At 52.6% G+C, this 25,204-nt stretch overlaps 1 protein-coding gene across 6 annotated transcripts in view; it reads left to right on the top strand.

The window, feature by feature from the left end:
* patj (PATJ crumbs cell polarity complex component) overlaps positions 1–25,204 on the top strand; it is a 46,852-nt gene that overhangs the window by 7,475 nt on the left and 14,173 nt on the right. For 4 of the 6 annotated variants that reach the window (XM_044128518.1, XM_044128516.1, XM_044128517.1 and 1 more), the window contains exons 4-31: positions 1,103–1,273; positions 1,342–1,481; positions 1,543–1,720; positions 2,696–2,824; positions 2,899–3,186; positions 3,267–3,369; positions 3,488–3,576; positions 3,683–3,812; positions 4,443–4,571; positions 6,348–6,409; positions 6,486–6,542; positions 6,615–6,749; positions 7,075–7,260; positions 7,428–7,478; positions 7,552–7,713; positions 9,731–9,937; positions 11,786–11,854; positions 15,957–16,205; positions 16,280–16,367; positions 17,559–17,622; positions 18,594–18,647; positions 18,714–18,785; positions 18,864–19,041; positions 19,113–19,223; positions 20,245–20,304; positions 20,922–21,021; positions 24,759–25,003; positions 25,083–25,174. In XM_044128518.1, coding sequence (XP_043984453.1) covers positions 1,103–1,273; positions 1,342–1,481; positions 1,543–1,720; positions 2,696–2,824; positions 2,899–3,186; positions 3,267–3,369; positions 3,488–3,576; positions 3,683–3,812; positions 4,443–4,571; positions 6,348–6,409; positions 6,486–6,542; positions 6,615–6,749; positions 7,075–7,260; positions 7,428–7,478; positions 7,552–7,713; positions 9,731–9,937; positions 11,786–11,854; positions 15,957–16,205; positions 16,280–16,367; positions 17,559–17,622; positions 18,594–18,647; positions 18,714–18,785; positions 18,864–19,041; positions 19,113–19,223; positions 20,245–20,304; positions 20,922–21,021; positions 24,759–25,003; positions 25,083–25,174 — 3,599 coding nt within the window. The remainder of the gene's footprint in view (positions 1–1,102; positions 1,274–1,341; positions 1,482–1,542; positions 1,721–2,695; positions 2,825–2,898; positions 3,187–3,266; positions 3,370–3,487; positions 3,577–3,682; positions 3,813–4,442; positions 4,572–6,347; positions 6,410–6,485; positions 6,543–6,614; positions 6,750–7,074; positions 7,261–7,427; positions 7,479–7,551; positions 7,714–9,730; positions 9,938–11,785; positions 11,855–15,956; positions 16,206–16,279; positions 16,368–17,558; positions 17,623–18,593; positions 18,648–18,713; positions 18,786–18,863; positions 19,042–19,112; positions 19,224–20,244; positions 20,305–20,921; positions 21,022–24,758; positions 25,004–25,082; positions 25,175–25,204) is intronic. The other 2 variants (XM_044128521.1, XM_044128522.1) reach the window with 2 other exon arrangements.

Raw genomic sequence — 25,204 nt, 5'->3', positions numbered from 1 at the left:
GAACTTGTTAGTTCCTCTGTCCATTGCAGCAGGTGATATATTGTGAAAATCTGGTAGAAATGAAGCACTAATGGAGTCATGTTTCCATAGAAACAAGAGGTTTTGATTGTGACTTGCGGTCACGTGGGTCGGTTGTGGGCGGAGCTTGTAAGGTCCATATCAACATCTGATCTGGTGTCTGATTGGACGATTTGCTTGAGTAATCGCTGCTCCCCCTCAAGTTCAGATAACGGGGGTCAACGGTCGCCATGATTACTTCAGGGCCCCAATCAGAGTAGGAGCTTCCAGGCTTTTATTTTCCAGCTGCTTTCCATTTGGACTTTGGTTCTGATCTCAGCAACCAGGTTTGCTGGTTCTGCTAGTCTGACTCTGGTGTGTTTCCAGTTGGATCAGGATCTCCTCCTGGACTGTGGCAGGTGTAGCCCCGCCCTCTGGTCATGTGACCGGCCCTGCTCCGTATTCCCCCGCCGCTCCGCTTTCACAATAAACGACCTGCAGCCAAATTAAGGTAATGGCAGCCGCAGCGAGCGCCTTCATACGCTAAGTGCTGCGAAGGTCACCGCGGCGACGGAGGCACGGGCCAGTAATGTCCTGACTGAGTAACGGCCCGGCCTCAGCCGGGTCCCGCGCCGTCAGCCCGCCCCCAATCAGCCGCAGACTGATACGCCTCACAACAAGAGAGGAGAGGTCGTTCATACATCAGCCGCTGGACCCGCAGCGCCGCGGGGAAATCGATGCTCCGCTTCCAAACCTTCCTCTGCTTCTACCCCCACCCAATCTACCCCACCCAATCTACCCCACCCAATCTACCCCCACCCAATCTACCCCCACCCAATCTACCCCACCCAATCTACCCCACCCCCACACCTCGTTTCTAGCTCCTCACTGTCCTGATGCAGCTCAGTGCTGCATTTCCTGAAAAGGGCCCTGAACGCCTCAGGAAACAGCTGACCATCCAGCCGACCATCCAACCGACCATCCAGCCGACCATCCAACCGACCAGGATCCACCAGAACAGAAAAAGATGAAAATCAGTATTTAATGAAACCTGAACCTGACAGCCTCCTTCCTCTTCCTCTTCCTCTTCCTCTGCCCCCCCCAGATCGACAGCTTGCCTTCTGACGCTCGCAGTGACTTCAGTTTCTCCAGACGTGGTCAGCTGATCATGAGCGCCGCCCCCTCCTCCGTCCTGACCAATGGCTCGTCGCCTCTCTCCCTTCAGGCTCCGCCCACGACGGACCGCCTTCAGCAGTGGATCCAGGAAGCGGCGAAGGTAGGCGCAGCGTCGTTGGCGTCGTCACGGCTACGTGTGCCGAGGGACTGAGCCGGTTCTATTCGCAGGGCCGCCGGATCGAGCTGATTGTTCTGACCCGGCCCGCTTCAGGGGGCCTGGGGATCAGCGTTGTCGGGCTGAACCCGGCAGGAAGCGCCGGCCACGGCGTGTTCGTCAAACACATCCAGCCGGGAGGAATCGCCGACCGGTGAGGCACACCTGGACCCACCGAGTGGTTCTGGTTGGTTCTGACCCGGGTTCTGTTGCAGGGACGGGCGTCTTCAGGAGCAGGACCAGATCCTGGTGATCAACGGCAGTCCTCTGGAACCGGGCCGGAACCACCAGGCGGTCCTGAGCTTGCTGCAGCAGCCGGGCGAGACCGTGGAGCTAGTGGTGGCCCGGGACCGGGCCGCATCAGGAGGTCGAGCTGAATGGCCGGTCGGCACGGTCAGTGGAAGGTTCTACTGGGTTCTACTGAGACATAATGGGTTCTGACAAGTTCTACCGGGTTCTAATGTGTCCTGCTGGGTTCCAATGTGTTCCACTAGCATCTGCTGGGTTCTGCTGGTCTGGTGTTGGTCGTTCTGGCTCATTCCCAGAACCAAAGCGGGTTTGGTAGGAGGCGCCCCGTCACACCTGGAGGTGACTTTAAGGCCACATTTCTGCAACAGAGTGAGACCTCCTGTCTGTGAGGATCTATGATGCTGCTGACTTTGACTCGCTTCATTTTTATGACCTGAGAGGAAATGAAGTTAGCGCGCTGCTGACAGTCTGAGAGGAGGAGGAACGATCGATGTCAGGAAATAAATTCTCAACCTGCTGGCCATCGCCCACACCCGCTTCAGGGCAAATCTAGGGTTTTGGGGCAACCAGGGGGTCTGGGGGGGACCGGGGGAGGGGGGGGTCTGCAGTTGGCCAGATCTGACCCGAGTCTATCTGGAGTTCTGACCCAGAAAGCTGCTGCTGGTTCCGCCGGGTCGGTACCGGTCAGTAACGGATCAGTTCCTGGGAAAACTGTGACCTTGTGTCAGGAAGCGGAGCGTCGGCTCTGGAATGAAGGGAAGGATTGTTACTGCTCAATCGGGTCAGGGGTGTAATCAGAACCGGAACAGCGGCCTGCTCTGTGTGTGTGTGTGTGTGTGTCTGTCTGTCTGTCTGTGTGTGTTAGCAGGGCTCCCTATTTACACACCTCCCAGCAGTTGCTGCTCAGGTGCAGCCAGCAGCCAATCAGATCTCAGGAATACTGATGAGTCATCAGCCAGATTATCCATATTTACAGATTATTTACTGCCTGCTTCCGTCTGCAATCCCTCCAGATTTGAGTTTTTGGGTTTGTGCTGATGAAACCTGGAGCTGCAGAGTCCAGATCCAGATCTGGATCCGGATCTGGATCCTGTTCCTGATCCGGATCCTTTCCTGCAGGACCTCTGGGATCATGTGGAGGAGATCCAGCTCTCCAACGATGGATCCGGTTTGGGCTTTGGGATTGTCGGCGGGAAGACGAGCGGAGTGGTGGTCCGAACTCTGATCCCCGGCAGCGTAGCCGACAGGGTGAGTCCACTTCCTCTTCCTGAGGTCGAACCACAACAACAAGCTGATCGGGTTCTCTCCCGTTGTCCAATCAGGACGGGCGCCTCCGCACAGGTGACCACATCCTCCGCATCGGGTCGACGCCCACCAGCGGCCTCACCAGCGACCAGGTCGTCAAGGTTCTGCAGGCCTGCGGCGGTCATGTGACCATGCTGATCGCCAGGGACCCCCGAGGACAGGCGACCGCCGTCCTGGCTGCGCCCGCGCCTCCTGACTCCACCCCCTGTGTTAATGGACCTCCTCCACTTCCTGACTCCGCCCCCATTACGTCCTTACCTCTAGGTTCTCCCGTAGCTCCGCCGCAGCACCGGCCCAACAAAACGGTGAGCCTTCAGTTCAACTGGTTGTCATGACAACGTGAAAGTGTTTCACCTGCTGTACTTGGTTCTGGTTCTGGTTTCAGCCCAACCTGGAGGGATACGAGATCCATGAAGTTCCCCTCACCAAGGAGGACGGCCAGAGCCTCGGCATCTCCATCGTCGGCTTCAATCCAATGACCAGCCAAGGTGGGCGGGGCCAGGGCGACCGGTCCTGGAACCGGGCCTGGAGCCGGTCCTGGAACCGGGCCTGGAGCCGGTCCAGATGAGAACAGGAAGCGCTCTGATGTCATCTTCCTGTGCTCAGATGCAGTGGGTGTGTTTGTCAAACACGTGGTTCCTGGCAGCGCCGCGGACCAGAGCGGAAACATCCGGGTCCATGACCGCCTCCTCGCTGTGAGTCCCCGACTGGTTCTGTTTGAGACGGATTCTGGTGGGGATGGTTCTCTGGGATCAGAACCTCTGACCCATCAGGTTTCTCTCTCCATCTTGTCTCCATCAGCTGGACGACGTCAGTCTCCATGGAATGACCAACCAGGAGGTTCTGGAGGTGATGAAGCAGACGGGTCAGACTGTGGTTCTGACTCTGGTCCGGAAGAAAGCCCGAGGCCCGGAAAGATCCCTGGATAAAGGTAGGAGGGCGTTCCAGGAAGTCCCGCCTCCAACAGGTCATGTGACTAACAGCTGAACCGCTGTGGCCGGTTCTGGTTCTGTTCTGGTTCTGTTCTGGTCCTGTTCTGGTTCTGGTCGGACCGACCCTATCAGAACCTTTGTTCCTGGCTGTAATCTGCAGAGTGTGCAGCTCTTTCTCCTCCTCTTCCACCTGCAGTGTCTGCAGAGATTAATGTTTTGGATTTCGGGTCATTTGTTCTGGTCGGCGTCGTCCGGTCCGGTCAGCCCACGGACCGAGGAAGAGCTGTTATCTCCTGCTGTGTTCAGAGCTGCAGCGTTCTGCCGTTATCTGACCAGCGTTCAGCATTCAGCGCCTCCGCCGGTCAGAGGTCAGAGGTCAGCGGACGGTTCAGGTCCAGCTTAGGAACCGATAAAGAGCCGACAGCAGAAAGTTCTGGAAAACAAAACTCGTTTCTCAGTGCGACACAGAGAGGGACAGGTGTGCTGGTCATGTGACCTTCAGGACGGTTCTGAGGTTCTAGCAGTTTTGGTTCCTGCTTGGAACCAACTGATGAAAAAGGTTCCAGGTTGTTCCAGGTTGTTCCAGGCACCAGGAATTCCTTCATGGTTTTCTGTCCTGTCTGTTTCAGTGGAGCGGGCCTCGACCAGGGGGTCTCAGAGGAGGAACCTGGAGGTCAAAGGTCGTTCGTCAGCATCTGGATCCATCATGATGATGAAACAGGAAGTGACAAATCCCAACGTGGCCCGACTGACCAGAGGTGAGTCGGGGAGGACGCCCACAAAGCGTAGCGTAGAATGAGGGCCCCCAGGGCTTCGGGGCCCCCAGGGCTTCAGGGCCCCCAGGGCTCCATGGGGCCCCCAGGGCTTCGGGGCCCCCAGGGCTTCGGGGCCCCCAGGGCTTCGGGGCCCCCAGGAATGTTAATATGTTAACACAGATATAAAAATGCAACATTTGTTTATCAAAGCTGCTGAATTTGATTTCATGGTTTCAACATAAATTCAAAGATTTTAAATTGTTTAACATTTAAATGTAAGATTTTATGGAGCTGCCAAGTTTACTTTGTAAAAGTTGAAAAAACAATCTTCATAGTTAGATTATTTTGTTACCATAGCAACAATCTGATGCTGTGAGTTTTGTTGACAAATACAAATGAATAAACTGTAATTCTAACTGATTGTTTTCAGGTTGGTCAGTTAATCTCCTCCCTCCTCCCAGATTAAATCAACCCAGAAGCTGTTAGAGCTGCTGATGTTTTAGCAGCTAGAGGGGCCCCTGAGTCAGATTCTGCCCCAGGCCTCATGCAGCCTTGGACCGGCCCTGCAGGATCAGTTCAATCTGCTGCACTGATGCAGAGATGAGCAACAAACTGAGATTTAATTCAATGTGGCTTCAGCAGCTCTAACATTTCTGTCTGTTGAGTTTTAAAACACAGAAACTGTTTTGGTTGCTCCAGTTTCTGGGACCAGAGTTTCAGATCGTTTCCACATTAACTCTGACTAAGTGGACAAAGCATTTAGTCTGGGCAGCATGTAGAGATGGAAACGCTGCATGTAATGCTTTGTTGACAAAGATAAATCAGTCTCAACGCTCCTCCAGTTATTCCTGCGGTTCATAGAGCTGCACAACCAGAGCGAACACAGCGGGTTTGAACTCTGACCTTGATGAGGAGTTCTCTAAAGAAACATGATTCCTCACAGGGGGTTGATGTAAATATCCATACAGGTCAGTCTGAGTGAAAGGAAGCGTGCGACCTGCACTGAGGTAAACGTCAGAGATCAGGCAGCCGCAGCAACCGTGTGATTGGTCCGGCTTTAAATGCATAAACTATAAACCTATTTTCTATAAACCTTATAGAAATATTCCTTAAGGAATAAATCTGCTCCGCTGGTGAAATGCTCAGAGCAACAGAGACGCTTGCAATCCAGCTTAATAATTCTTTTTATTTTTAGCCGGAACAGTTTAATACATGGAACTTAACAGAACAACTTCCTGTTTGCAGGCCTCGGCCCCCCAACTCCACTCTGAGTTTCTCTTTCTCATTAGTGCGGCAGACACCCGTCCCTCTGGGATGTATTGGTGCTCTGATTCAGCCCAACATGGAGCATTAATTCACCGGCTGGAAGCGGGTTAGCAATGCTAATTTAATCAGCCGGCTCTGACTAACACCTGGACCTGAGGAGAACGTTCCGTCCCGGAGTCCGTCCGCTTCCTAATGCGCCTGCAGCCTGCAGACAGACTGTCGCTCTGCTGCTGAGCGCTCATCTGTCCTACTCTCGTCTCGGTCATTAAACTAACGCAGGCCAACACTTGCTGCTTACTGCGGCGCTTTCACTGCAGCAAGCAGGAACCCGGAACGCCATGTGACCGAGACCTGGTTCTGGTTCCTCTGTGTGTTTAGATCACACAGAGGTTCTGTCTGGTTCCGTCAGAGAACAATCAGAACCTCTCAGATGTTTTGGTCCAGTTCAAAGGTCACCGTGCATTTGCAGTGTTCCTGCAGCCCGGCTCAGACTCGGCCCGCTCTGTGTTGCAGCGTCTGATGCAGAACTGCTGGCCAAGTGGGAGGCGGCTCTGGGCCCTCAGTACCTCGTCCTGGTGAGTCCAGAACCCAGCAGCCGATCCGGTTCTGCTGCATGTTTGACTGTGCTTCCTGTTTCCGGTTTCCTGTCAGGTGGTGAACCTGGATCCTGTGATCCAAGACGATGCGGAGCTGCAGAAATCCTCCAAGGTGCAGCGTGACATTCTGGCTGCCGGCCGCGCAGCCGCAGCTCCTCCTGACCGACCCTCTGTGTCTCTGCAGCTGCTGCCCATCCACATCCTGCGTCTGGGCGTGGAGCTGGACTCCTTCGACGGCCACCACTACATCTCCTCTGTGGCCCCCGGGGGCCCCGTGGACCGACACGGCGTGCTGAGGCCTGAGGATGAACTGCTGGAGGTAAAACCTCCTGCTTTCAGGATGAACTACTGACGGTTCTGAAGCTGCCCGGTTCATCCGTTCAGCACCTGAACGCTTGGCGAGTGGGAATGAACCGGATGACGGAGTTCCACAGGGTTCTGGGACGGGAACGCTTCAGTTCTTCATCTAACCGCCGGACCGGTACCGACCGGACAAACATCCGCTTAGAACTGGGTCTAATTCTGGCCAGTTTTCTGAGCAACGGACTGGACGACCCGACCCGACCCGAACGACCTGCTGACCCAAACGACCCCCTGATCCGATTGACCCGACCCGACCCGTCTGACGGTTCTGTTCTGTGCAGGTCAACGGCGTCCAGCTGTATGGGAAGTCGCGGCGGGAAGCCGTGTCCTTCCTCAAAGAGGTTCCCCCTCCGTTCACTCTGGTTTGCTGTCGACTCCTGATCCCAGACCAGGAACCGGAACCGGAACTGGAACCAGAACCGTCGGGTCCACCACAGCCAGCAGCAGAACACCGGAGCATCGAAGAGGTGAGAGAGTCCGGCCCTCGTTCTTCCACTTTTCTCAAGTTGTATGGATCCAGATGAAGCAGATGCAGCTCAGGTCCAGAGAACTCCTGGTTCTGGTTCTGGAGGTACGGGTCAGATCCTTCTGGACCCGGAGATCTAGGAGGTAATGATTTGTTTTTGCCTGTCAGATGGAGATGAAGCTGTCGTCGATGCTGCGCAGAGAAGAAGAGGAGGAGCAGGTACCGCCCTCAGGCAGTCAGTCTGGTTCTGGACCCGAAGCCTGACCCAGTTGGTTCTGGTTCTGTCTGTCAGCAGCAGGGTTCTCCTGTGGAGGAGCCGACGAGGAGCGAGGACTCCAGCCTGGAGGAAGAGGAGGATGAAGGCGAGCTGGCTCTGTGGGGCCCGGAGGTCAGCGAGGTGGAGCTGCAGAAGGAGCCGGACCGAGGCCTGGGCTTCAGCCTGCTGGACTACCAGGTGAGACCGGGCCCACAGCACCAGCAGGCCACCGCCGAGCCGGCCTGCAGCGTGGAGACTTTCACCTGGATCTGTTGGAACGGAATCGGTCACGGCGGGGTCACGGCGGGGTCACGGTGCATCCATGCAGTATTGGATCCGGTTCCCCTCTGTTCTGTTTCCTTTCAAACGTGTCCTCCTCTTCCTCTTCCTCTTCCTCCTCCTCTTCCTCTTCCTCTTCCTCCTTTGTTTCTCCTCCGCTTCCTGTAGAGGAGGCCCTGACTCTCAGACCTGCTGCAGCTAAAAATATCTTTTCTTCTGCCAACCTGAAACTTGGAACGGCGGCAGCGGCTCACTCTGCGGCAGCATCTGAATTCTGATGGGGGGAGGAGGCAGGTTCTGGTGGGGCAGGTCGGGTCGGGTCGGGTCCCAACAGCTGCACCACTCTCAGAAGATTTGGAGGAAATCTGGAGAGAAACTGGTAGAAAACCTGTGAACCAAGTCTTAGTTGCTGCAGAACCAGCAGCAGAACCAGCAGCAGAACCAGCAGCAGAACCAGCAGCCTGCTCATGTGAGGTTCTGCAGGTCGGCAGACCAGTGGAGAGAACAGAACTGACAGGATTTCTTCTGGCTGCTGCGTTCTGCATTCATACCGAACCAGAAACCAAGGATTGGTCCAGCAGGTCAAAGGTCGTTACAGTAACAGACCAGGTGAGACTAAAGCATGAAGGATTTCCTCCAGATCAGCTCGTCTGTCTGATGGTAGAAAAGTTTCTGTGATGAAACTCAAACGGCCTGAAGGAGAGTCAAAGCCCGACGACGACGGGTCGCGGCCCAGAGAGAGACCCGCCGTCCAGAGGTCGCGGCCCAGACAGAGACCCGCCGTCCAGAGGTCGCGGCCCAGAGAGAGACCCGCCGTCCAGAGGTCGCGGCCCAGAGAGAGACCCGCCGTCCAGAGGTCGACCCAGAAGAGACCATGCCGTCAGAGGATCGCCGAAGAGAGACCCGCCGTCCAGAGGTGGCGACAGAGACCATGGTCCAGAGATCGCGGCCCAGAGAGAACCAGAGGTCTTCAGAGACCGCCGCCAGAGAGAGTCAGACGGCCCAGACAAGACCGCCGTCCAGAGGTCTGGCCCAGACAAGACCCGTCCAGCTGATGGAAATAAACTGAAGTCAGAAGTTTGACCCAGAGAGAGAAGAAAACAGGCTGATGGCCCAGAAGACCACCTGGGAGACCGTGAGACCCGCCACGGCCAAGGTCTCTCTGTGCAAAACTCCCATTAAATACCAGGATGAAGGTCCAGTTGGGACTGGGAGCAAAACCAGTTTTATTTTGAAAAAACCAGAAGCTGTTTGGACCAGACCATCTGGACACCATGCAGCAGGATGATGGAAATAAACTGAATGTGATGAGAAGTTTGACCAGGAAATAGAGAAAACACAGGATGAGGAAGAAACAACGGCACCGATCTCGGTCCTTACTGCGCGCAACCCGACCCCCCGGGGTGAACCGGTCCGCTCCACTACAAAGGCTGGGGGCCTGATCCAGAGGACCCAGAGCGAATCAGAACCACAGCAGAACCAGAGCCGATGAAGCAAACTGGGTTTCAGGTGGAGCTTTAATAGATTCATCCTGATGCAGCAGGAGACCTGGGGGCCGACCTCAAGGGCCCGACCCGAGGGCCCGACTCGAGGGCCCGACTCGAGGGCCCGACCCGAGGGCCCGACTCGAGGGCCCGACCCGAGGGCCCGACCCGAGGGCCCGACTCGAGGGCCCGACTCGAGGGCCCGACTCGAGGGCCCGACTCGAGGGCCCGACCCGAGGGCCGGTCGAGGCCCGGCTCGAGGCCCGACCCGAGGGCCCGACTCGAGGCCCGGCTCGAGGGGCCCGACCGAGGCCCGCCGAGGCCCGACTCGAGGGCCCGACCCGAGGGCCCGACCCGAGGGCCCGACTCGAGGGCCCGACTCGAGGGCCTGACTCGGGTGTGTTTCTGTTCTTCAGAACGGGATTAAACCCGTCTCATGTCCGATCCTGCAGGACCCGTTGGATCCTGGTCGCTGTGTGATGGTGATCCGCTCTCTGGTTCCTGGTGGCGCCGCGGAGCGTCATGGAGGTCTGCTTCCTGGAGACCAGCTGGTATCGGTTAATCACACCCAACTGGACCATCTCACCCTGACCGAGGCAGTGGAGGTGCTGAAGTCGGTACCACCTGGTACCGTCCGCCTGGGAGTCTGCAAACCCCTGGTAAGTCCAGACCTTCCACAGGTCCAGGTCCTACCGAGTCTCTTTAAAGTTTGGACTGGAAGGTTCTAGTGGGTCCCAGCCTCAGACTGTCTGGGTTTTTATCCCAAGGTTCATTTCTTAATGTGAGGTTCTGGACTGATGGGTCGGGTCTTTGGTACTTTTAGAGTGTTGCTCCAGGTTCTAAAATTGTCTTCAAACCTTTGGACTGTAGATCTGCAGACTGTCCAGTAGGAGGTTTGGACTTTTCATAGATGTTGGTCAGTGAGGTGGTGAGGCTCTGACCATCATAACATGGACACACAAAGACCCTCATGTTGTTATGAGGAAAATGTGTGCATGAGGACAAAGACACTTTTCTACTTATTCTACTATCATAGTAGTAGAATAACTGTTATTATTATTATTATAGATATTTTTAATTTCTGCTCCACATCAAAGGGAAAAACCGTTCAAGTAAAACTCAAAACCATCTTTTCTCGCTCTCTGTATCAGCGCAGCTAAGTGCAGACTGGTTGCCGTAGCAACCAACAAGTCCACAAAAACAAACACTGAAATATTTCCCACACAAAGAGCAGAACATTCAGTCTGTTGCAGTAGTTTGGTTTTAGACTTAATGTTTATTTTGCAATTATTAATAAATGATTGAGAGGAGAAAACCATAAATATGTCGCTGCACTTTACTGTGTAGCTGGCTCCGTGGCTAGCTCCACGGCTAGCTCCGTGGCTAGTTCCGTGGCTAGTGGCTAGCTCCGTGGCTAGTGGCTAGCTCTGTGGCTAGTGGCTAGCTCCACGGCTAGCTCCGTGGCTAGTGGCTAGCTCCGTGGCTAGTGGCTAGCTCCGTGGCTAGCGGCTAGCTCCGTGGCTAGTGGCTAGCTCCGTGGTTAGTGGCTAGCTCCACGGCAAGCTCGGCTAGTGGCTAGCCTTACTCTGTGGAGTCACAATGTCTGGGATCATGAGCGCCCCCTGCCATGAGGCCAGAGAACTGCCTGCCTCTCCTCCAATCTGTTCTCTGGGTTCTGATGCTGCTCAGCACAGGAAACACGTCACACACAGCTGGTGACAAAAAACTCTGAACATTATATTACATAAGCTAAATGATGGAATATCAGTTCAGACATTAAATGTTAACATTTTATTGGCGACGTTCAGACAGGAGGAACATGATCCCATAGAATAGCAGTCAGTGGAGAAAGAGAGAGGTTGATCAATCCAGGTGAGGCTCAGATCACTGCTTCACCTGCTGCTTCACCTGCTGCGCTTCCGAACATTTGAATGGGAAAATGCAAAAATTCAGCGATTTCGAAGAAAAAGGAATCAAAACTGGTTAAGCTAAATAAAAAATAAATATTTTATAGTACAAACCACCAGGTGAAAATAGCAATCTGAATGATTTTATCTTTATACAGTATTTTCCATGATGACATGATGACTCTGCCTTCCCTAGCTGCACGTCACTGATGTTGATATTGCTTGACAGAAAAGTTATCTTCATCCAACAAGACTGGATTCTCCGATGCTAGCCTGGATGCTAGCCTGGATGCTAGCCTGGATGCTAGCCTGGATGCTAGCCTGAACGGAGGTTTCCTGGCCCAGAGTTTTAGTTTTATGTCAGAAGTTAATCCAGACTAAATGTTGAGTTCTGGACCTTCAGATGTTTTGGACATGAGGCTTTGTGGAGCTTCCTGTTGACGAACCAGAGTAGATCAGGACGGAGTTGATCGATGGTGTCCTGGGTTTCCTGAAGCCAGTCCTGTTCACAGGTTGTTCAGTTCAGAACTTGATTCGTCTCTGGCTGATCCTGAGCTGCTTTTCCCAGCTTCCTGGTCGACCCGTTTCCTGTTTCTGCAGGTGGAAGCAGCCGATCCCAGCCGAGAGAACATGATCCAGGATTCTGCTGGAGGCGACCCGCTTCAAGAGGTAAGCACCGTATTCCTGACGCTCTGCAGCTTATGGATCAGAACCAGACGTCTAAACGGAGTGGATGAGATCTGGTGATGATGGCATGACTTTAAAAGCTTCTGATTGGTTATTCCATATCAGTTAAACTCCTCAAATTGTGCTTCCTGTTGTGACATCGTGGAATCATTGAAAGCAGCTGTCAAACTGCAGTCCTGGAGGCCCGCTGTGCTGCAGCAGCTGAACAGAATAATCAGGTCATGAAGGTTCTGGAGAACCGACCCACACCAGGATGAGGGAATTAAAACATTTTAATCCAGGGTTTTGTACCTGTGGTTCATCTAAAACCTGGAGTTTGACCTCTGATTTAAAGGAATCAGGATTTGAACATGATGGCTGCAGTACAGCTTACAAACATCATTTAGGTAAAACTGAAACGATTATTGAAATTATCTGCAAATAATTTAGCAATCAATGAGTTGATAAGTGGAGTACACAGACTCTACACAGTCAGAGCAGAAACTAAACTGTACATGTAAACATTTCTCATTCATTCTGTTCTACTAAATTCCTCTGGTGACAGTTTTAGCTTCACCTGCTTCACATTATAGCAAAATCTATTGATCAGCTCTTCATCCAGATATTAATCAGCTAATTATGTTGCTGCATTTCAGCCAAAAAAATGTTCATTTCTTTCTTCTAAAGATTAAGTGAATTATTTAAATATTTATGACGGGAAAAATCTGCAGAATTCCATTAATCAAAATAATGTTTGTTTTAATTTTAACCTTTAGTTTCCATAATAAGTTGCTGCAGGCCGTTCGGGTGCTGCAGGCAGTTCGGGTGCTGCAGGCCGTGCAGGTGCTGCAGGTGCTGCAGGATTTGTGGCTCCCAGACGTGCTCTAACGTGCGTCTCGTGTCAGACCGACATGTTTCACCGCCGCCTCCTGCTGCGGCCATGTTGGAACAGGAAGTCGGCCTGCAGTCCTAACTGGGGGTTTGCTGGTTCTCCCAGTTCCCAGTGGGGTGTTCCAGTGGATCTCAGACTGGGAGGTGTCTCTCCCAGTCCAGTGCAGCAGCTGAAGCCTCAGTAATCACTCTGAGAGCTCGCTCTTTGTTCTGACTGTCGTCCTGCTTCCCTTCACTTCATCATCCTCTTCCTCCCCCCTTCATCTTCTCCTCTCTTTCACCTTCCTCTCCTCTGCTGACTCAGCGCCATGGCTCGATGCTATAAAGTGCTCCATCAGCTCAACCCGCAGCATCTTTCTTTAAGTGAGGCGGCCGGAGGGAGGAGGACGGGGGGTTGCTGTGAGGACATGCACCCCCCCCTCCCCGCTGTCAGTACATAGAGTCCTGCAGTACTCTGTTACTGCAGTGCTGCTGCTCTGCTTCCCTCTGCTCCATCTCAGCTCCTGATGCACAAAGCAAATAACAGTAATGAACCACTTCGGCCAGCAGGGGGAGCAGTTTCCCAGCCACAGCCGGTCTGAGGACACGTTGACCTCAGAGCCTCTGGATGGTTGTCAGCAACATTTTTCACTAATTAAAATGAAAATGCTTTCCTAGTTTGTTAATCAGAACACTGTTGTAGCCTCGCTCTGCCAGCAGGGGGCAGACAGGACCTTCACTGGGAGAGTCAACTTTAAAATACTGATGGAGAAACCGTTCTGGTCCTGGTCCAGGTTCTGCTTTACATCCAGAATCTCATTTGGCTTCTTTGCACCCAGATCTGGAACAAACTTCCAGAAAACTGCTAACCAGCCGAAACCCTGAGCTGCCGTTTGAAGAAAGGGACCAGAAACAGCCAATCAGAACGAGGAGGTGGAACTTAGTGCTGTCAGTCATCCTTATGTATGTGCTGCTAAATGTGCTAATGGAGGAGAAAAGACTTCCTGTTACAGGAAAACTGTTTATACACCATCATCAGTGGCTATGCTAACTAGCTTAGCATTCAAGGCAGGCTCTGCTAAGGGGGAGAAGCTGCAGCCTAGCAGAGCGCAGAGGCATGATTGACAGCGCTAAGACCCTCCTCCTCTCTCCAATTGGCTGTTTCCAGTAAGCACTGGGTGAAGGAGAGGAAATCCACCCTGCTCAGCATTTACTTTGACTGGACCACTGATCCACATGTTTGGGTATTGATCATCTACATGATGGCATTGATCAGTTGTGATGTTTACTGCTTGTTTCATGACAGAAATCATAAACATTGTCTGGCTGGTTTTTCTCAGGTGAATTTTCTGAACTCTGGATCCAAACGAGCGTCAGAACGTTTCCCTCATGTGGACGGGAGCAGAGCGAGCGATCGGCGCCGAACGGAGACAAAATTATCTCATCAGTGCTTATTTGTCAAAAAACGATTTTATCTCCTAGAAACGGAAAAGAATTGAAAATGTCATCAGTTTAGTCAGAAGATTGAACCTGCAGCAGAATACCATAAAAACACAGAATGACTTCCAAACACATTTCAGTGACCCGGGTTCTGGTTCTGGTTCTGACTTCGTTCATATGTCTAAAATCACAGATTATTAATGGTTCATATCAACATTTTATTCCGTTATATTGTGTAGAAAAGCTGATATGAGAACCAGAACCAGAACCTGAGCTGTTCTGGTCCCTGCCAGGTGTCTTCCTCCTCTTCCTCCTCTTCCTCCTCTTCCTCTCCATTTCCTGTTTTACATGCTCCTCGTTCAGCTCAAGTCGTTTCACGGCTCACGGCTCCCTGATGTCTCCATAAAGTTCTGCAGGTCGGTTCCGACCCGTCTCAGAGGATCGTTGTGTCAGGCTGACCAGAGAGGGACCCCGCTCCGCCGCCGCGCCTCGTTAACTCCTGGAGGTCGTGGCAGGGGGCGGAGCCTGCAGCGGCAAACGCTGCTGCAGTAATCTGATTACTCTGTGAGCGGGGGCGGAGCCAGGACAGAGTCTGACTGGTTCTGGACCGGTTCCAGGGTTCAGATGGAGTTCAGCTGGAGAGGCCCGGTCCATCCTAGCACATTGTTGCATTCTGGGTCAGAACCGCTTTTCTGGACCCTCCTGGAAACACTGGATTGGAGTTCTAAGAGGCTCTGCTGTGGACCCATCAGAACCTTCTGATGGGTCCGTTTGGACCCGTCCTCCAGCACCTACATGAGTCGGTTTTAATCATCCCGACCTCTGCAGGACCCTCTGAGTGTGGGCATCGTTTCCCTCCTGGCCATAACCGGGCCGGGCCGGGCCGGCTCGTCATCTCATCGTCTAATGGGAGGATATTAAACGCCGCATCTTTAAATCTTCAGGATGTGAAGCCAGCAGTCATCAGTCTGCAGAGCGCTAGCCGCCGTCTGCTCCTCACCTCCATTACGGCCGGACTGGGCCCGCTTCCCGGGCCGGGCCCGCTTCCCCGGTCCAAATGAGGCAGCAGAGTCCTTGAGGACGAGGCGGCGGGGAATTAGCCTAAGTGTTGCCATTAATATTTCCTGGAGGGGGCAGGAGAATCCCTCAGGATGTGCTGAGGAGGCGCTCTGGGCCGGACCGGGCCCGGCGCCAAGTTCTGATGTCCAGAAGAGTTCAGCAGAACTTTCTCTGTCCTCACACTCCCTCAGAACCAGAACCAGAGTTTCCCTCTGCTGTTCTACTCAGAGCTGTGAAAAGTATTCACTCCCTGACCGGGTTCTACGGTTCTGACCCATTTAAATCTACCACATCAAACAGAAGCTAATGGACAATGGATCAGGATGAAAAGTTCTCATGGTTCTGTTTTCAGAACCAGCCTGACCCTCTGACTGGTGGTAACATCCCTGTAGATGACCTTTGACCCTTTCTGCTCTCCTGACCTGAGCGCCTGGAGGAAGGGTCAGGTCACACTTTAACTAGGACATCTCTTTGAGCCAATCAGAAAGCTGCTGGTGAATTGGGTCAGGGTTCGGCCCAGTGTAACCCGGCTCCAGGCCCGGTTCTGATGGCTGAATCTTCTCCTTCAGGAGGTTCTGCTGGACCAGAACATCTTGGTTCCATGGCAGAACATCACACGATCTCCACTGTGTCTGGCTGCTGGGAGGATGTTCTGGTTCTGTCAGTTCTGATGGTTCTGGACCAGAACCATCCAGCAGGTCCAGTTTGATCTCTAACAACCGATTGATTGTTTCAGGGTCCCAGTGAAAACTCGGAGCTTCCAGATGATATCTGTCAGGAGGAAACGGAGCTGATCCTGGACGGAGGTCTGCCTCGCTACGCCTCATCTCTGACCTCTGACCTCCTGCCAGCGGAGGAGGGCCTGGAGATGGCTGTGGATGAGGAAGAGGATGAAGAGGAGAGGAGCTCACTGCCCAGGAAGCCTCCTCCATCCTGGGAGGACTGGAAGCTGTGGTCTGCTGGCCGAGCAGGAGGTCCACAGGAGGTCGGTTCTGTTTGGTTCTGTCTGGTTCTGGACCTTGTGAGGCGTCTGTAACCTGAGGAAGGTTCTGGTTCCAGCTCCAGGTGAGGAGAGACTCTCAGGATGACGAGGAGCTGCAGAAGTCCGACCTGGAGAGCATCTCATCTGTTGGGAAACTGATCCTGGGTGAGGAACCGCTCCGCCTCTTAGAACTCCGCTCCGCCTCTTAGAACTCCGCTCCGCCTCTTAGAACTCCGCTCCGCCTCTTAGAACTCCGCTCCGCCTCTTAGAACTCCGCTCCGCCTCTTAGAACTCCGCTCCGCCTCTTAGAACTCCGCTCCACCTCTTAGAACTCCGCTTCTTACAACTCCGCTCCACCTCTTAGAACTCCGCTCCGCCTCTTAGAACTCCGCTCCGCCTCTTAGAACTCCGCCTCTTAAAACTCCGCTCCGCCTCTTAGAACTCCGCCTCTTGGAACTCCGCTCCGCTTCTTACAACTCCGCTCCACCTCTTAGAACTCCGCTCCGCCTCTTAGAACTCCGCTCCACCTCTTAGAAATCCGCTTCTTACAACTCCGCTCCACCTCTTAGAACTCCGCTCCACCTCTTAGAACTCCGCCTCTTGGAACTCCGCTCCTCTTCTTACAACTCCGCTCCACCTCTTAGAACTCCGCTCCGCTTCTTACAACTCCGCTCCACCTCTTAGAACTCCGCTCCGCCTCTTAGAACTCCGCTCCGCCTCTTACAACTCCGCTCCGCCTTTTACAACTCCGCTCCGCCTCTTACAACTCCGCTCCGCCTTTTACAACTCCGCTCCGCCTCTTAGAACTCCGCTCCACCTCTTAGAACTCCGCCTCTTGGAACTCCGCTCCGCTTCTTACAACTCCGCTCCACCTCTTAGAACTCCGCTCCGCCTCTTAGAACTCCGCCTCTTGGAACTCCGCTCCGCTTCTTACAACTCCGCTCCACCTCTTAGAACTCCGCTCCGCCTCTTAGAACTCCGCTCCACCTCTTACAACTCCGCTCCGCCTCTTACAACTCCGCTCCGCCTTTTACAACTCCGCTCCACCTCTTAGAACTCCGCTCCACCTCTTAGAACTCCGCCTCTTGGAACTCCGCTCCGCTTCTTACAACTCCGCTCCACCTCTTAGAACTCCGCTCCGCCTCTTAGAACTCCGCTCCACCTCTTACAACTCCGCTCCGCCTCTTACAACTCCGCTCCGCCTCTTACAACTCCGCTCCGCCTTTTACAACTCCGCTCCACCTCTTAGAACTCCGCTCCACCTCTTAGAACTCCGCTCCACCTCTTACAACTCCGCTCCGCCTCTTACAGCTCCGCTCCGCCTCTTGGGTTTGACTCTCCCTCTTCTTCCTGCAGGTCTGCCCGACTCCAGGGACGGTGAAGCCGAGTCCGATCTCACTCTGACCGACACCGACACCGAGTCAGTACCGCCTTGATCCGTCCGTCTCTCAAAGAACGACTTTGATTCTGGTGCCTCCTGGTTCTGGTTGCTGACTGGTTCTGGACCAGCAGCTCCAGAGATCAGTAAGGACTAGAAGTGAAGACAGGAAGCAGCTTTTCTGTTTCCTGTCTCAACAGGAAGTCCTCTGCTCTGAGTCCAGAACTTAAACCCAGTTCCTCAGAACCGCTGGGCCTGGTTCAGCCCACCAATTATGGACCACATACTGCTGATGCCATCAGGCAGAAGAACTTGAGGAACACCAGAACTCACCGATGTTCAGATTAATTTTCACCAACAGCTGATGCACATCTGAGTTACCTGTTGTCCAGATTATCATCAGATTAGTTTCAGATCCTCAAACTGTCATTAGATTGTCAGATCAGATTAAATCTGACGCTGTTTTATCAGAACCTAAAAGCTATTGTCAGATTATCATCAGATTATCTGGTGTCATGTTTTCATCTGAACATAAACTAAAATAGTTTAAATGAGAGAAGAACAACATTGATGGGATTATCCTTTGTTCTGGATAATCTGAAGGGTCTTTATTCCCTTTTAAGAACCACAGTAATCATAAGAATCACCTGAAGGCATCAGATGATCCGGTTCTGTTGGGTCAGAACCGGACCTCAACGAGCCAGACTTTTAAATATGGCTGAGGTGGTTCTTCAGGCTGTCCAGTCCGGTCCGGTCCGGGTCACAGAACGGGTCAGACTCTTCCTGGGTTGATTCTCTGTCCTCTGGCTCCCCCTGCTGGTTAAACCAAGCAACAGCCTGCAGAGTCACTGGTACTGCTCTCGTTCTGCTCCGGTTCTGCTCCAGTTTGTTGTTGAAGGAGTTTCAGAACTGCTGCAGTAGAACTGGGCCGGCCGGTTCTGATCCAGTTTCATTACACAGATTGGTGTTTAACCGATCAGAACCAGAACCTGATGGGTTCTCCTCCCCTGCAGGTCCGTCAGGATGGTCGCCGCCGGCAGCAGGAAGAGGCGGAGCCAAGGCCGCAGGTACGGCAGCTGCTGATTGGCTGATTCCAGGAAGCTTCAGACTAACAGCTGAGCTGGTTTCCATAGGAACCTGCCTGAAAGGGAGGAGGGGGAGGGGGAGGAGACGCCCGCCTTCAGCCACTGGGGGGCGCCACGCAGGTAGGACACACCACCAGAACCTGCTGAACTGGGTTCTCCGTCTCGGTCTTGACCCGATTCTGGCCCGGTTCGCCTCAGGGTGGAGGTGTGGCCAGAGGACGGCCAGTCTCTGGGCCTCAGCATCGTGGGCGGCCGCCACGTCATCAAGCGTCTGAAGAACGGCGAGGAGCTGAAGGGAATCTTCATCAAGCAGGTTCTGGCTGGCAGCCCGGCCGCCCAGACCCGCTGCCTGAAGACCGGAGACAAGATCCTGGAGGTAGGGCTCTGGTTCTGGTTCTGGTTCTGGTTCTGGTTCCGGTTCTGGTCCTAGCTCTGGTTTCTCCTCAGGTGTCCGGTGTGGACCTGCGAGCAGCGAGTCATGAGGAGGCGGTGAGCGTCATCAAATCCGCTCCGAGTCCGGTTGTCTTCATCGTCCAGAGCCTATCGGCGACGCCGCGGGTAAACATGTCACACCAGAACTTTTCGGGTGTGGGTCAGAAATTATTCAGAAATCAGAAACTGAATTTATGTTTGAAGGCTGGCGAATTCATTCTTCTGCTTTGGAGTTGGCCTTGGAGGAGAGACTCAGCTCAGCTGCCGTTTGTAATTAAATGACTTGGAAATCTTGGGAATTTAAGCAATTATTAAAATGAAATTCATAAAAATTTAATCTGGAAAAGTTATAAACTAAAACAGTTGGAACCTGCCATATGCTAATGCTAGCTAAATATTGGCACTGATGTCACGCTAACAAAATTTAGCATGTTAAAGGTAGCATGCTAATATTAATTTTAGCTTGGTAACGCATAATAACAGTAGTATGAGTCCTGACAGTAATTCTACTGCAACTAATAGCCACTGTGCAGCCCATTAATATCAATACTAAACACACCATGCTAATTTTACCAGGCTAATGGTAACCGCACCCAGCTAATGCTACTATGCTAACGGTAACCGCACCCTGCTAATGCTACAATGCTAACGGTAACCGCACCCTGCTAATGCTACCATGCTAACGGTAACCGCACCCTGATAATGCTACCATGCTAACGGTAACCGAACCCTGCTAATGCTGCCATGCTAACGGTAACTGCACCCTGCTAATGCTACCATGCTAACAGTAACCGTACCCTGCTAATGCTACCATGCTAACGGTAACCGCACCCTGCTAATGCTACCATGCTAACGGTAACCGGACCCTGCTAATGCTACCATGCTAACGGTAACCGCACCCTGATAATGCTACCATGCTAACGGTAACCGCACCCTGCTAATGCTACCATGCTAACGGTAACCGCACCCTGCTAATGCTACCACGCTAACAGGAGCCACACCATGCTAATGATATTGTGCAATGCTAACAATAGCCACAGGATAAGATCCCTCGCTGCTGTTCTGATGAGGTCTGGTTGTGCTTATGCTGAGTCAGAGTTCTGTAGTGACAGTTTCTGACCTGATTCTGTTTGTTTTTGTGCTGCAGCCGGTGTCGCTAACAGCTTCCAGCTACAGCAAACACAAAGCCAAGCGGACCGATCCTCTGGTAAGGTCCGAGCCTCAGAAAGACGCATCCAGCAGGGGGCGGCAGCAGGCCGGGTTTCTTCCTGTTTGTTCCTCATCCTAGTCTTTATCTGGATCTTTGTTCTGCTAGAATACGCATGGTGGTACCGCCGACCCAGTTTCCTGGTTCTGTTTTATTTCTCCCAAATGGCTTTAGTCGTACTATTGTTATAAACACGTCAATAAATGAAACTCTTGTTTCTGGAAAGCGTCACCTGGTGGATAAAATCACACAAACAGTGAAATTATGAAGTTTTTCAGTCGGGTCGGTTCTTCAGCCTCAGCAGGACTTCTGACCCGTTTTACTCCGTCGGTACTGTGAGTCCAGTCGGATTCTGCAGAGATCCGCTGGTACCAGCACTCAGAGCAGAATTCGGGTCACAACCAGCAGCATCATTCTGCAGAAGTTCTGATCCAGGCTTTATTTCTGCCTGGGTCAGAACCGTCTTGGGTCCAGAAAGAGCTCCAGAACCCTGCAGGAGGTCCTGATCAGAAGGAAGCTGGATCAGAACTTCCTGTTTGTTCTCTACCTCACTTCCTGAATGGAGGTCAGGTGGCCCTCTCGACCAATCACATGTCTTCCTGCCCCACCCCCCACAGGTACCTGAGGCAGTCCTGCCCCCCCTCAGAGAGCCCCCACCCTACAGGCCTCCCAGCCAATCAGAGCAGGAGCTGACTGCTCACCTGCAGAAGGTCAAAGGTGAGAAACACGACCAGCTGTGGTGCTGTGGTACTGACTAGGACAACCGGGTCAGACGGGTTCTGGTGTAAATGTTGGTTCTGTTGGGATTGCACAGAGATCCGGTCCTGGTTCCGGGTCGGATCATGGGGAACATGGGAACCGGGTTTCCATCTTTGGATGTCTCGGTCCGAGTGTCTCCGGTTCTCTTCATAGTCTGTCTTCCAGAACTGGTGTGACCTTTGACCTGCTTTCTGGGACTCGTGTGAGTGTTAACCTGTTTGTGTCTTCCAGGACTCGTATGAGCCAGCGGTCCCTCCGTCCGGTCCCTAGTCGTCGTTCGGGAGTCGACGTTTCTGCTAGTCGAGTCTTTTGCTTTTCCTCGCTGTCTGTGCTCCGGTCTTGGTGCGCTTGGTTTGGGTTTGGGGCGTCTGAGCCGGGTGGGCGGGGCTGTGGGCTCTGGGGTTTTCTGGCTGCTGACTGAGATTGTTTTGATGCAAGCAGCTGATTCGCTGCTGGTTTTACTGGGAGCAGTTGGTCTCCTTGCTGGTTTTACTGGGATGGGGTTTCTGCTGGAATCTGATGCTTCCCTCTGGGATTGATTTCTTCTGTCTGCTGATCTTCATCAAGGTCCTTCCTACTTGCTGCCACTGATGCTCCATCCAAACTGATTCTACATCTTAAATCTGATAAATGGGTCAGAACCTGATTTTCTGACCCGCTTTGGTTCTGAATGGTTTCTGAGGATTGGATCTAAAATCTGTTAATAAAGTTCAGATTAAATTTGATGCGTCTTCAGATTCATTCAGGCTCAGACAGAATACTGGGTCCACACGGGTATCTGACCCGCTTGGTGAGGGAAGTTCTGGTTCTGGTCTGCTGTTTGGACCAGAGGATTGAAGGTATTAAAGTCAGAATGAATCCCTGGATCAGAACCATCGACTCTGTGGGTTTTGGTTCTGCTGGGTTTATCACGTCCAACCCCAACATTCTCCTGTGGGGGGGAGCATGCAGAGGGGAGGGGGAGGGGGCATCTGTAGGGGGAGGGGGCATGCAGAGGGGGGCATGCAGAGGGGGAGGGGTGTGGGATGCAGAGCTGCTCTCCTCCACAGCGGCTCAGCTGACTCACACTAACGAATCGTTTTCTGGTGATCTGCGTGTTGCAGCCGACCCGACGAGGAGAGCAGACGTTAGCTCTGACACACACACACTGACACACACACTCACTCACTGTCACTCCCGTGGATTTATGTCGAAGTCTGAGGACCGGAGCATGGACGATGCTGCCGCCGGGTTAGTGAGCTCTCTCTCTCTCTCTCTCTCTGTTCTGGTGCTTTCTGTGCAAGAGGTCACCTTTCCTGCCGCTGCAGCAGAACCGGGTCGGGACGCTGCCCTGTCCCTGCTTGCTGCAGCGGCTCAGGTTCTGCTGCAGGAGGAGAGTGGATCTGTTAGCTGCTGCGGGAGAACTGCAGAGCAGAACCGGGTCGCTGCAGCAGAACCTCTTCAGAATGTTCTGATGCATCGTGAGAGACTCTAAATCGGCTCCATGAGTTCAGAAACCTCCTGGAAGCTAAAGGTGTTCTCTCTGCAGCTTCACAGCTGGCCATTTTATTAGGTACAGCTTGTAGCTGGAGCCCGTTTTACCTCCAGAACCACCTCAGTTCTTCTGGGTCCAGATCCAACAAGCTGTTAGAACCATTCCCCAGAGATTCAGATTCTGAAGGTGGTCAGCGGGGATCAGATGAGGCTCAAGTGGTTCCAATGGGTCCAAAGTGAGCCAAGACATTATCTCCCACAGCATGATACCACCTCCACGAAGTTCTTACCCGTCTATCTGAAGCGAAGGGTTCTGGTCCAGTTCTGGTGGATCTGTTTCTGTTTACAGATAGTAGTGTGGTCTCCAACTCGATGAATATGGGCTGCCGTTCGGAAAATCAAAAGTGAAACGGAATCATTTTTCACTGGGAAATTTCAGTCATTTTCCCCATTTAATTAGCAGGCTAAATATTCAGCTTTAGCTGACTGAATACTTAGCCTGCTAATTAGATTGAAGCTAAGTATTTAGCTTCAAGACTAACTTGGTAAGTAAGCTTTTTCCAAAGATATACGACTGTGAAACTGAATGCTGCCTGGAACTCCAGTAAGGATTATATGTTCTGTAATGAGGTGACTCGTTGACTTGTTTCATGTTTTGATGTGATTTAACATTCAGTTCTGCTGATCAATCACCTTTTATAATGTTTAACAACCAGAGGTACAAAATAATGCTCTGAAAAATATTTTAAATCAAACACAAGTAAAGCTGCCAGTGTGAAATGTTAAACAAATAAAAGTAAAAATTAAGTCATTAAAATTTTACTTTAAAAGTTGGTTACTTTGGCCGGCCCTGGTGGCGTAGGGGACAGCGCGACCCATATTTGGAGGCCCTGAGTCCTCGACGCGGCCGTCGCGGGTTCGACTCCCGGACCCGGCGACATTTACCGCATGTCTTCCCCTCTCTCCTGTCAGCCTGCTGTCATATAAGGGACACTAGAGCCACAAAGACCCCCTGGAGGAGGGGAAAAAGTTACTTTTAGTGAACAGGAAAAAGATTTCAAACTAGTTGCGCTAGTTTAGCTGCTGTGCAGAATCGTTCCTTCTAGTGGCGCCCCCTAGAGTGTGGGCTCCTTGGCATCTTCTGATCAGGAAAGCTGCTGGAACCACACCGAGCCTCCTGGACTGTGGAGTCCTGCTGGCCGTCCTGCTGCATGGCAGGGACAGCAGTTGGATCGGAGCCACAGGTTGAACCACAACCGGTCCTCTGCAGGTGGAGCTGCATCCAGATGGTGATGGAAGGGTTGGGGTCAGCAGATCACCGTCCCGTGCTCCCTGTGTGTGTGTGTGTGAGTTTGTTTCTAATACTTTGTGGGGACCCACAGTGTTTTTGGGTCAGGGGTCAGATTTAGGGCTTCGGTGTGAACTGAGTTTTGGTTAGGGCAGTGGTCCCCAAAGTGTGTGGTGCTCCCCCTCGGGGGGGCGCAGGAAGCGGCGTGGCTGAATGGGGAAAAAAATGTTACACAAAAGTGTTTCAGTGTAAAGACGGTTTGTAGTTTGTTTTGTTGCAACCTGAAGTGTGAAATAAACTTCAGTGCAGTTTGAAAACAAAATGTGTGTAAAGATTTATGTCTGGTTTAATGATGTTGAATTTTATTTTTTTTTATTGAATTTTATTGTAATCCAAGGGGGGCCAGAAAATCTTTGGGAACCACTGATTTAAGGTAAATGAATGGAAGTCAATGAAACGTCCCCACAAAAATGGCCACACCTTCTGTGTGTCGGTGTGCGTTTGTTTCTAATACCTTATGGGAATGATTTTTCTGGCATACACTACATTGTGGGGCCCCACAAAGGGAAACGCTGTTTTTGGGTCAGGGGTCAGATTTAGGACTAAGATGTGAGTTTTGGTTGGTTAGGAAAAGGTTTAGGTTGTAGAAACGAATGGAAGTCAAAACACACAGATAGCTGCGCAAACGTGTGTGTGTGTGTGTGTGTGTGAAACTGCGGTTTGTTTCTACCTGATGAAGCAGCTCAGTTCAGTTAGGATGAAGAATCATCATCACCATCATTATTGATTGATTGGCCCTGAGTGAGCAGTGCTCTGCAGCCCTTCAGCTCCGTCTGCCTGCGAGACGCAGTGAGGATTGGACTGGACCCTTCTGGACCTCGGTTCCACCAGCAGCCCTGGTGACTGACGCGTTCTCCTGCTGTGTCCGCTGCAGAGCGCTGCTGTGAGCGTTATGGCGACCTGCAGGGGGAGCTGCTGTGTGTGGACCTGGAGAAGGACCGGCAGGGTTTGGGTCTCAGCCTGGCGGGAAACCGGGACCGGTCCCGGCTGAGTATCTTCGTGGTGGGCCTCCATCCCGGCGGGCCGGCCTCCAGAGATGGACGGATCCACGTGGGAGACGAGCTGCTGGAGGTGAGGAGGTGCCAACCAGCGGCTTCTGCCTCACCTGAAATCACCTGTGTAGGTTCAGCAGGTTCCTCCTGACTGACCCGTTTGGACCGGTTTGATTAACGAGATCAGTGACCTATTTGTCCATCAGATCAACAACCAGATACTGTATGGGCGGAGCCACCAGAACGCGTCAGCCATCATTAAGACCGCCGCCGCCAAGGTGAAGCTCATCCTGCTCAGGTAGGAGTGCAAGGCATGCTGGGAAAACCT

The sequence above is a fragment of the Gambusia affinis genome, linkage group LG10, assembly GCF_019740435.1.
Source record: "Gambusia affinis linkage group LG10, SWU_Gaff_1.0, whole genome shotgun sequence".
Classification (NCBI taxonomy): domain Eukaryota; kingdom Metazoa; phylum Chordata; class Actinopteri; order Cyprinodontiformes; family Poeciliidae; genus Gambusia; species Gambusia affinis.
This window is presented reverse-complemented; position numbering and strand designations above follow the sequence as displayed.